Below are 12,186 nucleotides of genomic sequence, written 5' to 3' on the forward strand. Positions count from 1 at the left end.
GACAATACTTTTTACCTCTAATGCTCTGTGTTTGAGCGGGTCCGAAGATATCCATGTGCAATAGCTACAAAGCATGGGTAGTGATGAATTCATTTATGGGTTTGTAGGAATTTCTTACTTGCTTTCCAAGTGTGCATGCTTCGCAAAGTTTTGTCTTTTCGAATCTAGCATTTGGTAGTCCTCTCACAAGCTTCTTTTTGGAAAGTTTGTTGATTTGCTTGAAGCTTATGTGTCCTAGCATCCTGTGCCACAATTCTGGATCGTCTTTGATGGATAGAAGACATTTTTCATTCTCGGACGATGTATCCAGAAGGTACATGTTGCCATATCTTCGTCCGGTGAATGAGGACTTGTTGTCTTGGCTCGTTCCCGAGCACTTATTTTCTGCAAAAGAAACTTTGTATCCAGTTTCGCATAATTGGTTAATATTAACAAGATTAAAATTCAAATCCTTGACTAATGAAACATCTTTGATAAGTAGATTGCCAATTTTCACAGTTCATTTGCCAAGAACGTTCCTTTGTTGTTGCCTCCAAAGGAAACGTTTCCTCTATCAAGTTTTTCAAAGTCAATGAACATGGATGAGTCACTAGTTATGTGTCTAGAGCAACCGCTATCAAGGTACCATTTGTTTCTTCTTTTGTTCGGTACCTGCAATGATCAAAGATACTCACTTTTTCTTTGGTACCCAAATTTGTTTAGGTCTTTTGAGGTTAGCAGTATAAGTATATCTAAGAATGTCACATGTTGGTCGATTGATTTTTGAGCAGTAGCTTCTGGAATGTTTCGAATCACCACAATTTGAATATCCCGAGAGATGTTGTCCTTCAAATCTCACAAATTGTTTCCTAAAGTGACTTACGTAGGTGTGTTTAGAAGGTCGTTGCTTAAGTCTTTCTTTTACTATCGGAAAATAATTTTTCTCATCACTTTCCTTTTGAAACCCAAGTCCCGACTTGTTGTAGTAAGGAACTTGTATAGAAAGTATACGTTGCAAAGTTTTTGAACCGGATCAGAATTTTTTGTGTATTTCCAAAACTTCCTTTCTTAAAATGAAGTTTTCTTTTTCGAAAAGATCTTTTTCCTTTTTCAAAGAAACGTTTTCCTCTTCAAGAAGATTTCTTTCCTTTTACAAGAAATTGTTTTTTTTTTCAAGAGATTCTACCCTTGACTTCAATTGCGCATTTTCGCAAGATATAGAATCGAATTTCTCATTTAGTTGGCAAAATTCCTTTTCGAGAAAGCTGATTTTGTCTTTTTACAAAATATTCTTTTGTTTAAAAACAGCTACTTCCTTTTTCAATTCAGAAAGTCTCTTAAGAGTAGCCTTGTACTCTAAATATAGTTCATCTATATACGCAGATACTTCAGGAGAAATGTTTGGATGAGTTACCTCAAGATCATCATTTGAATCTGCCATTAGATAGACATTTGCGTATTCTTCATCACTTTCACATTCGGTGTCGCTCCAAGTTTCTACTTTTAATGCTTTCTTGGATTTTTCATCCTTGCCTTTCTTCTTTAATAGAGGGCAATTGGGCTTGATGTGGCATCATTTCTTACTTTCGAAACAAATGACTTCTTGACCTTCATTTTTGGTCTCAAATGATCTTCTCTAATTGAATCGTTTGAGATCCTTTCTGTCTTTGAAGTTCCAACCTTGTTTAGTCATTCGTCTGAATCTCTTGACCATGAGCGCTAGCTCTTCATCATCTTCGACTTCAGAATCCGAAACATCGGAATCAACATTAGATTTTAAGGCTATTGACTTCTTACCTCTAGTTGTGGTTTCATCATTGATTTTTTCTTCTTCATAAGATTGAAGAGTTCCAATGAGCTCGTCCATTGACAAAGGAGATATTCTTTGAGTCTCTCGAATGAAAGTTTTAACGTTGTCCCATTCCTTTGTAAGAGCTCGTAGTAGCTTGTTGATTCTCATCGATCCAGAAACCGGTTGCCCATGATATGTGAGACCATTCACTATTTCGGTGAACCTGTCAAACATTTCTTTTTCTGTCTCTTCGGGTTTCATTTTGAATGCTTTATATTGTCCGACTAGAAAGTTGACTTTTGTCCCCTTTACACTGTCTGTTCCTTCATAGTTGACGTGAAGCTTATCCCATATTTCTTTTGATGAGGAGCAATATGCAATACGTCTATATTCAGTAGGAGATAATGCACTGTAAAATGAATAAATGGCCTTTGCATCAAGAGCATCTCTCTTGGTTATCTCTGTTGCAGTTAGAGCAGCCGTCGTGTTATCCCCCGCACTTGTAATCTCTGTCATTGGATTTACTCCTCTTTATACGACATCCCGGATTTGAGGATCCCGGCATCTGAAAAATGCTTTAAATTTGTTCTACCAGTCGCTATAATCTTTTCCTTCAAAGTATGGTGGCCTGTTGTTGCTTCCACCTTCGATCCAAGAAGGAGAGAAATTGCTAGCCATAAAGATCGTTAACTCAAAAGTAAAAACACTTCACAAAATACGAGCACCAGGCTCTGATACCAATTGTTGATGGCTAGTGATTTTACCTAGAGGGGGGTGAATAGGTAATAAAGTGTGATTTTAAGATTTTATTGCGGAATTTAGATCACATAGCGTAAAACAGAGATTTTAGATGATCAAGCAATTCGGTTGATGCGGGATATGTAATAGGATCGATATGTGCTGTTCGTGTGTAGTTTAGCTATCACAAAATATTTAGAATGATTAGAGTAAGAGATAAGGAAAATTGCACAGAGGGATTATAGTGGTTCGGCTTTGGTTAAGCCTACGTCCACTTCTTCGGCTGACACCCAATCGGCTGGATTCCACTAGAAAGCTGCTCAGAGGTTACAAATCGGTGATCTCCTTGACACGCAGGAATTCACACCTAACACTCAACACTCGTGTGTACACCTCCTCACACTTACAATGGATGGATTAATAAGTTTGTTCAAAATGGAGTATACTCTATCTCGGAATTATGAACACTTTTCCCTCTTTACGCCGATCTCTTTTCCCTTCGTCTTTGAGATATCTTTTATACTCTTCCGCCTTCAATCTACCCGTTGCATGGCAAAGATCTCTCCAAATCTTCCCTTTTGGATGAGATGTTTTCCAAAAGAAGATCTCTTAGCTGTTGGAGATCGCCAAAGGAAAGTCTTCCTCGCTTGGATCAAATCGGCGATACAATTATGATCCCGGGTTTTCATAGATGGTTTCTTCAATTTGGGAAGTCTTTGTTTGTCTTCTTGGTTCTATATCCTTGATTGATCTCTATCACCAAGAATCTTCAAGAATAATCCAGCTCGATGGCATTCGTTAATATGCGTAAATTTAGCTCAATTTGAATTCCTCTCGAAGTTCTGATTACTACTCGTGAAGTACTTCTCTCAGAGCTTGAGCGTCATTCCAACGTCCGAGCTATCCCCGCTCATCATCTGAGCTCGAACCAGCATCCGAGACTCTCGGAAACAACATTTGAGCCAAATCCTTTTTGCCAGATTCAATCCCGTTCACCCCCACACAAAAGGATAATCTGCAAAACAAGTAAATCACGACATTATCTCAAAACACAAGAGTACTTAGATTGTTTTGTGAATCTTCAAAACCATCTAGGGATTTTTTCTCAACAATTACATGCAGATTGGTTAGGGGGTGTTTAGGAAGGTAGAGGACACTTGGCGAAGGTTAAAGAGGTAAAGTGACACTTGTTGGTTACGGTTCATGCATATTACACACTTGTTAACAAAGACTCATGCACATAACACTTGTCTAACTTGCACTCAATAAGCTGGTCCATTATAATGTCCCTTGTATTAGTCACGTGTCTTCAAAGATGACAAGTAGTGTCTTACATGTAACTCACGTGAATGATGAGGAGAATTGGTCTGTCATGACCATTTACACTTAACCAGTCTACTAATCCCATGTTGACACCCTACCTACGACCCCCAAAATTATACTCACTTTTTGGATAATTGGCCCTTAGATCCATGTCCCTCATGATCTTATGATCGCGTAGAAAAAAATTGAGCTCAATAAACGAGCTCAAACAAGCCATTTTACTTTAGATGCGCGCTGAAAACCGAGAGTGTACACTCTCGGGTCGTGGGCCATTTCTCGTATAGAGTTACATGATATTGAAGGCTAAATAGGTTCTGGTGGTGGACCACTCGTAATGAGATGTAGTGATGACATTTCATCGTCTCTTAACCCTCTTGCATGTAAGGTCTAGCCACCTATCCATGTATGGCTAGTAAACCCCAAATCAGCCCACTTACAACCCACTAACACTTACTAAGGCCTTAATTTCGTTCCTTGAACCCATCTTAATTTCATGTGTACTTCAAGAGTTAAAGGTTTCCTTGGTTACTTATACATTATCAGCTTATTAACCTATATTGGACGCATCAATTGAGGTCCTTTCTTTCAGCTCATAGAATATGAGAAGTAGAGGCATTCAGAGGGCCGATCATGTTGTCCATAGTAGTGACAATATCCTATCGCCTATAATTTCCTTGAATGGATTGATTCGTCGCTAATGTTCGTACAACTTATCGATGCTAGAACAACCCACATATATGTACACCATCAAAGTTTGTTAGGATCATGAATCACTTCTTCAAACTCGTTAAGGTCCATCTTGCAAAGTGGGACACGTCCATTTCAAAATGTCTAATGGTTATACATTGGTTTCTCATTCCTAGGATCGAGCTATCACGTGTGTCCTCGGGGTTCTCAACCACTCCTAACTTAACAACTGTGGATTGCTCATCTCCACCAACGTACGAATCTCCTTGTCATGAATTAGCTTTCTAATCCTTTTTTATTTTCTTGGATCGTTTAGAATTTAGTAAAAGTGGGATGTCACAATAGCTAAGTAGTAATAGCTTACACTAAGGATCCATTGCAAGACCAAATAAATAGATATGAAGTATATTCTTGAAAAGACATGGTTACAAAAGAATGTGAACATACAGTATATATTTATGCATATAATGATAGCAAATCCTATGACGAAGTCAATTCCTAGAGATGTTTTCCTTGATCATATGTTGATAAAGGGATTGGTTCCCTATATTCAAATTTCTAGAAGTGCGTAGAAGTTGGAGTACTAGACATTTATATTTCTCAAAGGTCACAATTAATGGTATTTATTATCATTATTAATGCCTATGAGTTTGTATGACATTTATGCATATTAATGCTTAGTACATTATATTGAAAAAGTATGTTAGATAGAGAAGAAATTAGCCTACTCACATGGGTATTCGCCTCTATTTACTGTGTGATAAATAGAGATGAGACGATTTCAAGCTTTTTATTTAGGTAATAATTGAGTGCTCAAGCTTGACATTTTAATGTCGCCTTAATAAAAGTGTTAAGATGAGGTCATAATAAGTTATACTCGAAAGTGAAGTAGTCCACGTAGTTCACTTTATCTGTTTTTGATGCTAGATGTGAATGTTGATGGATTCTTTGAAGAGATTAAATTTGGGGACTCAAATTAGATACTAGGAATGTTTGAACTATCATCTATACGGTATTAAATGTAGAGACATACATTTCATGAGAAATGAGAGAATACCTTAATATGTATTTCATATTACCTCTGCATGAGACGACCAAGAAGAGTTGGTAAGAGTACTAATCTCAACTCTCCAGCCGTGTGAGACTCTTGAGAATATGAGTTCATCAGCTTAGTGCCCTCAAGACTCTAACCTTTTTGTTGAAATTTTGATTCAGTGTTTCCTATCCTAGAATGATGTCAATCATCATTGTTGATTCGATCTAGTGGGATATTTCTGCAAAAGCGAATTGAGTTGAAATGGAGAGATTTTAAGGAAGGAGGAAGATCTACTTGTTGTTGATGTCACATTATGATTTTGTGTTCATAGGTTGACCAATTATGATTGTATGAATTTAATTGTAATTGTGGATACAATACATATTGAACTTTTGAAGAGATCACGAGTGATATAAATGTGACTGATTGATTTACGGTACTACATACTGGATCTACTCTAAATTATAATGCACAATGTGAGCTACTATATTTTCCTAATAGATGTATGGCAACGAGCTCTCAAAGTATGCTAGTTGCATGGATTATTTGCTTAAAAGAACTCTGTAGTGAGAAGAGAAATGAAGATGTTGAGCCCTTTATGGGCGACTAGGAGATGATGAAAAATTGCGCCCATAAAGAAAATTATTTTTATTGTATGGTATCAGTTACCATATAGAAGCAAACAAAATAAATGTAAGTCTTTATTGATTAGAATCATGGAATATTTATTTTCCTTTTCTATTCTAAGAGAGAGAGAGAGAACAGATTATATAATCTCTTGGACAAAACGTACATTGTTCATTTTCATCGTTAGAAAAATTCTCTCTAAAAACTATATGTAGAATTCCCTTGAAGAATAAGCGATCATCGGATTCGTACTCTTTCTCATTTACTCAAGGAGCTCTTAATCCATAACTATCGAGGTATGTTCGTTCTATGTTATGTACTTCTTTGATTAGTAATTCAAGATGATTTTAGGGCATGCTATTTCTAAGTATTTTTGCTGGGTATGCTATTGGGATCCGTTGCCTTCACTTCCCACATTATGAGAATTCAGCCCTCAACAGAGAAGACCAATAAGAAAACAAATAGTTTTGCACGAGTGAAAGCTAGAGAGTATGAACGACAGAGTGAGAATGAGAGTCTTCAATTTCCACCAATACTCACAGCCACGTTTGATTTGTTGAAATAGTCCAATCTTGGAAGTGTTCGTTAGAATCCATCTCATGGTCTAAGGAGCCGTTGGTCAGAACAACAATCAGAAAACAAGCAGAGGATTTCCAGAGATAAAAAGCCTCCTTCTAGAGTCTGTCTGTCTGACTCTAAGATCCACCTTCATAAAAATGGAAAACACTACAGAAATCTTCTTCTCGAAGCCCATTCCCGTGGATTCTAGAGCTTGTAAACGGCTTGGAGACACCAATTTACTTTCGACTTCTTTGTAGGAATGCAAAGGCACGCAGGACGACCTTCTACACTGTCTATAGCAAGACTTCCTTTTTGCTAAGGGCACTTCCAGTCTTTTCACGCTTCTTGCTGAATCGACTGTTCACCTTCTACACACCGGTCATTTCAAGTATTGATGTCCTTATGTTTCAGAAAGTTTTTCTCCTTCTACTGGTTCATCCAAGCTTCAACAGCATAAGAGATTTTCTTGAAGGAATTAACAGCAGTAAACGAGAAATAAGAGGTAGCCACGATAGGGCGACATAAAAAGATCAACAGAAAAAGGAGAAGGGCTCGATTCCTAAGAGAATGAAATACTGAATGAAGAATCAAGCTAATAGCCAACGAGTGATCTAATCGGACATCATGTGACTAAGTGAAACGGGATAGAGCAATCACCAATCTTTCTCATTGCTGATCACTGGACATAAATACACGCTAGGGTTAGAAACATATAACTACAATTATGACCATAAAGTGTACAACTCAAAGATTCTTAACATGCCAATTTCGAAATTAGAGGCTAAATTGCAAAAGTTTTTGAACTCGGAATTGTCATGGCCTAGCTCCGTCAGTTACCAGCACAGCTATTATTTATTTCTCCGAGTAGCGGCAACTAGGGCGGAAAATTGAGTTAAGAACGATGGATTTGCTACTTGGCTAGTTGGACAGTCTGTGTTATGGCTGGATCACCCCCTCTCTCTCTCTCGCCCTCTCTCTCGCGTAATGCCTAACGGGCGTACAAGGCACTTAGGCACTAATAAGAGATAAGGAGTCATATCACAACCTCATATCAGGATGAGTACAGGAAAAGCAAAATTTAGCATTAGAAAGTCAATTAAGTGATAATATTGTCCTTAAGGCACTTTAAATTACCCCTTAACACGCAATTATGACTTTCCTTGACTCTGCCCATTGATGGTTGCTCCCAACAGCCGCAAGAAGTTCCCCGTGTGCTCATGTGGTATTCTTGTAGAATAGATTATCAACCGAAAAATGTATTAATCAGATTCATCGTCTTACACCAAACCATCCAGATTATAAAAATAAATGCTTTGAAATTTTGTAGGACCACTACCAACTATTATAAAAACTTAAATTGTTAGATGAATGCGTGTCGCGCTTAGTCCGGTCTAGGGAGGCAAATAAGGCTTGGAAAGATTTGAACTTAGGACCATTTCTTGAAATCTCTCTTCCGATTCGTCTATCTCTCATGGATACTATCTATGAAAAAAGTAAAAAGACTTCGTTTTTGGGTTCCCTGAATGGATTAGATCCTTTCTGCCAACGAAATGAACGCGGAGCCCATTCCGAAAGATTCTTCGAATGTATCATTTCTAGGTCCAATGGATATCACCTATGTTACCCGGAAGTCAATCAAGGGACAAGCAATGGCCGATCACCCGGCTTCGCACCCATTGCCCCTGAAAGACAAAATTCGGTCCACTTCCCTACATAGAGAGGGGATGGATAGAGGAACAAGTACGGTAGGGAATTTGTAAATTCAACTTGGCTTGTACCTGGAGAATATAATAAGGGTTTCACATTTCGTACTCTGATATCATGTGAGGTTTTTTTGTAGGATCAATGCTGACTATTCTAAAAGCTTAAGCTGTTAGATGAATGCTTGATTTAATATTTAAATATTCTATCAAACGCAATTGACTCCACATCTCATTATGTTAGTAGTCTAAACTCATGGAACAAGTCTACACTAAATTTTATCAGCATACATGAGTCTTGGATCAGCTTCGTTTTTTGTTCTCACTGCAACTATGAAGCCTCTGAAGCTCGACATTTCTGTAGCAAGAAAAGAGATGTGTTCGGTAGCCTCTAAAGGCTGATGGTGAGTGATTTATAGATTCATGGGGGCAACTGCCTCTCTTTCTTGGCCAGAATATTGTCAGTTCCATCTTTTGGGTTAAATAGGAATTCCTTCACGTCGCGAAACATGCACAGTTGAACAACAGGGATCATGAGTCTCTAAGATTCGGCAAAATGATAAAACATCAGATACCATTAAGCTTCGACAAAGATACCCAGTCACATCATTTTGTGCACACTAACCAGAAAAAGACTGAACTTCTGGATGTCCCTCGGAGGTTTGGTACTGTGGTGTCGGACGTCCAGAGGGCATGGTTCAACTCCTTGCAAAATCTGGCGGAGTGACTAGATCAGTTGTGATTAGAAACCCGCTGGAGCTCGATTTTAACCCTCTACTTCCCTCAAAGGCGAGCGGTCCAGTAGCGAGCGAGCGAAAGTGATCAATGATGATCGCTTTGGGCTTCGGTAACATACCAATCAAAGCTGGTACACCATGAACTACAAACTCACATCCCGTAAAAAATCAAGACTCCATTTTGATAGCTTTCTATCAGGTTATCCTAAAAACCATTCTGTACGTACTCAACATGATCAGAACCATTAACATTGATGTCTCCAACACATAGGCTCAACTATTCCTGCAATTGCCAAAACATTTGTTGTTCAAGGTTGTAGGAAGTCCACTTGATTTAAGGCCTTGCATGTAGTGACTATTTGTACGTAAAAATGCTAGCAGAAACCGACCACCGTGATGAATAATCGATCTCGTAAGTTGGTTCGATCTTACCAAATCCAGAGGTCGAAGTATAGCTTTAATACATAAACAGACTCATCGAACGGTTGTTCTATCTTGGGCAGCCAATGTAACAGTAAGTATCCACATGACCACACTGCAACTCAATGAGAACGACATGGTAACCAAGGGTAAGGGGGTCCCCCATTCTCCCTTATTGATATGACTCACACCATAACTTCCATGTTTTGACTAAAGAGGGCTTAAAGGCCTGAAATCAAAATGGTAATGATTCTGTGAGCCTAACTTCCAGTCTTTCAGAAGCATCATCGAAGTTTAATATTTCTATGTTATCAATATGGACTTGTCTACCCTGCCGAGTGATTATGCAAGGTAAAGTTGTGGGGAGTTTTGTCCACCATCCGATGGAACAGGTTATACGCAATCGGTCCACAATCATCGAAGTTGTTCGATCGAAAATGTATTTTTATTAACGGTTCCATTTCTCCGGACAATCTTGCTGTGTCATAGCTCACTCGGGGTGGACAAACCCTATCATTCTCGGTTTGTTCCGCGATGGAGTGATAGGTTCAACGATTATGACTGACAGAACAATTGACGGTAAAGCAAATTTGCCATTTGATTTAAACATAAGGACTTGCCATTAGGATTGGTTGGTCAATTAGATCCTATTTCATAAGATACTTTCCCCATAAGTTAGGAATCTTGGCTCGTGATGACCATAAGAACTTGCCATTTGCCGAAAGCTGAAGGTCATGATAAAGCAAATTAAACTTAGCTTCTTACATATAGTAACACTCACAAGATTTTTAACATTAAAAACATCGAATACTGTCACAAGCAACAAAGCTCTTGAAAAGAATTAAGAAATATCTTTTTTTTTTCCTCCAGGATACGAAAACCTGCACAACGACCAACTGCTCAAATTGCTACAGGAAACTCAAAATCGCCACCACAACAAGCCATAATTCTCTTTAATGTAACAAGGGTTCACAGTGAATTACGTTGTTTATGCAAACAGATTTAAGAGAACTTCCAGAGATCCTGATCTTCCGTATTTTCAGGGGGTGGAGCCGGATCAACCTCCATGCGAGGAGGGCTAAGAAGCATTCCTTCGGCCATGTTCGCCAGAACATTGGGCATGTTAAATATCATTTCCTCGTCCACGAACTCGTTCGCGGTGCCACTTGCATTCCCTTCCGTCATCCTCTCGCTACTCCCGTGTCCTTGTCCCTTCCCCAGCACTGAGCTAGTAGGGCGCAGGGCATCCCGGGCCGCGCCGGCAGCTGCAGCGGCACTAGCTGCAGCTGCCTGGATGTCGCGAGGCGAGGAGGAGGCGGGAGCCGGCAAGGAAGCCGCGGAGGAGGGGAAGTTCAGCTCGGCCTCGGGGCCCTTGAGGGCCAGTGCAGCGACGTCGTAGGCCACCGCAGCCATCTCTGGGGTCGGGAACGTCCCGAGCCATATCCTGGTTGGCTTCCTGGGCTCGCGGATCTCCGACACCCACTTCCCGCTGCTGCGGCGCCTTACCCCGCGGTAAACAGGGTGTCGTCCGGATGCAGACGCGGCAGAAGCCTGAGCCACCGAGCCACTGCCACTGCCACCACCGCCGCTACCTTCACTACTTGGAGCGGCATCTTTCGAGGGGTTCGAGGTATGCATCGAAGGGACAAGATAGAGATGATTGGACACGGGAGATGAAGGAGGTTGAGATCGTTGATGGTTGGACAAGCCATTTTATGGTGGACGAATTGCTAGGGCAAAATTCTGGGTTCAGTGAGAGGGGTTTCGCAAGGGGGAAGTGCAAACCAGTTGGAGATGAACTGCGGTGTGCGGAGGAGTTGCGGTGTAAGCCAGCTTCGCCTTGAATGTGTGGGTTGGATTGCGTTGCGCGCAGCTAAAAAAAGACTGCGCGGATTTACATTGACGTCAAGCACAGTGATTCTGGGCATAGTGGATCCCTAATAAACATCCCTTCTCTGGGATTTGGTTATGACAATCGGGTCATCTCGGGTCTGATCATCTCTCTCTCCCTTGTGAAGTGATGTACGAAAAAGTAACCTAGGCCTCTAGGAGATGTCTTTATCACATTTCATGTGCCACACGGTTACAAAATCCACGTGTATTATTTGAAAAATTAACTAATTCTTGAGATTATTTATGATGAATGTGCAGTGGATTGTCTAAAATATTTACAGTTTTACGCACGGTACCCAGTTAAAATTATCTTAATCGAGCGATCTTATTTGCCGTCATATGTGGAGACAATATGACTTGTATCGGGTGGTCTAAAATTATGAGCAAGTTTTGCATATACTGATATTGTATGAGCTCATTCCATCTTAATCATTAAATAAACTGAGTCCTACATAAGTCTAAATATAATATAACAATTAAAATTGAGTGGGAGTCAAAACTTTTCTCAATTTGTCAATTTTAACCCCAAATAAAAAAGCAAAGCTACAAATTGAAGTACTTAAACTAAACGAAAGTTTGTCATTCGAACTAATTAGGATTGCGCATTTAATTCAAATTTATCAATAAAATAACCCGTTACAAAATCTATTAAACAGCAAATCTGGAAACTTTTTCTCAATGAAACAAAGAGAA

At 39.5% G+C, this 12,186-nt stretch overlaps 1 protein-coding gene across 1 annotated transcript; it reads right to left on the bottom strand.

Moving 5' to 3' along the window:
- Positions 1-10,513: 10,513 nt before the first annotated feature.
- LOC115743583 (ethylene-responsive transcription factor ERF024) lies at positions 10,514-11,312 on the bottom strand. The gene is given in 2 exon segments (XM_030678425.2): positions 10,514-11,268; positions 11,271-11,312. Coding segments are annotated over 2 exon segments (708 nt in total). The 3' UTR covers positions 10,514-10,602.
- Between the last annotated feature and the right edge of the window lie 874 nt (positions 11,313-12,186).

Source organism: Rhodamnia argentea, chromosome 7 (genome assembly GCF_020921035.1).
Source record: "Rhodamnia argentea isolate NSW1041297 chromosome 7, ASM2092103v1, whole genome shotgun sequence".
Classification (NCBI taxonomy): Eukaryota; Viridiplantae; Streptophyta; class Magnoliopsida; order Myrtales; family Myrtaceae; genus Rhodamnia; species Rhodamnia argentea.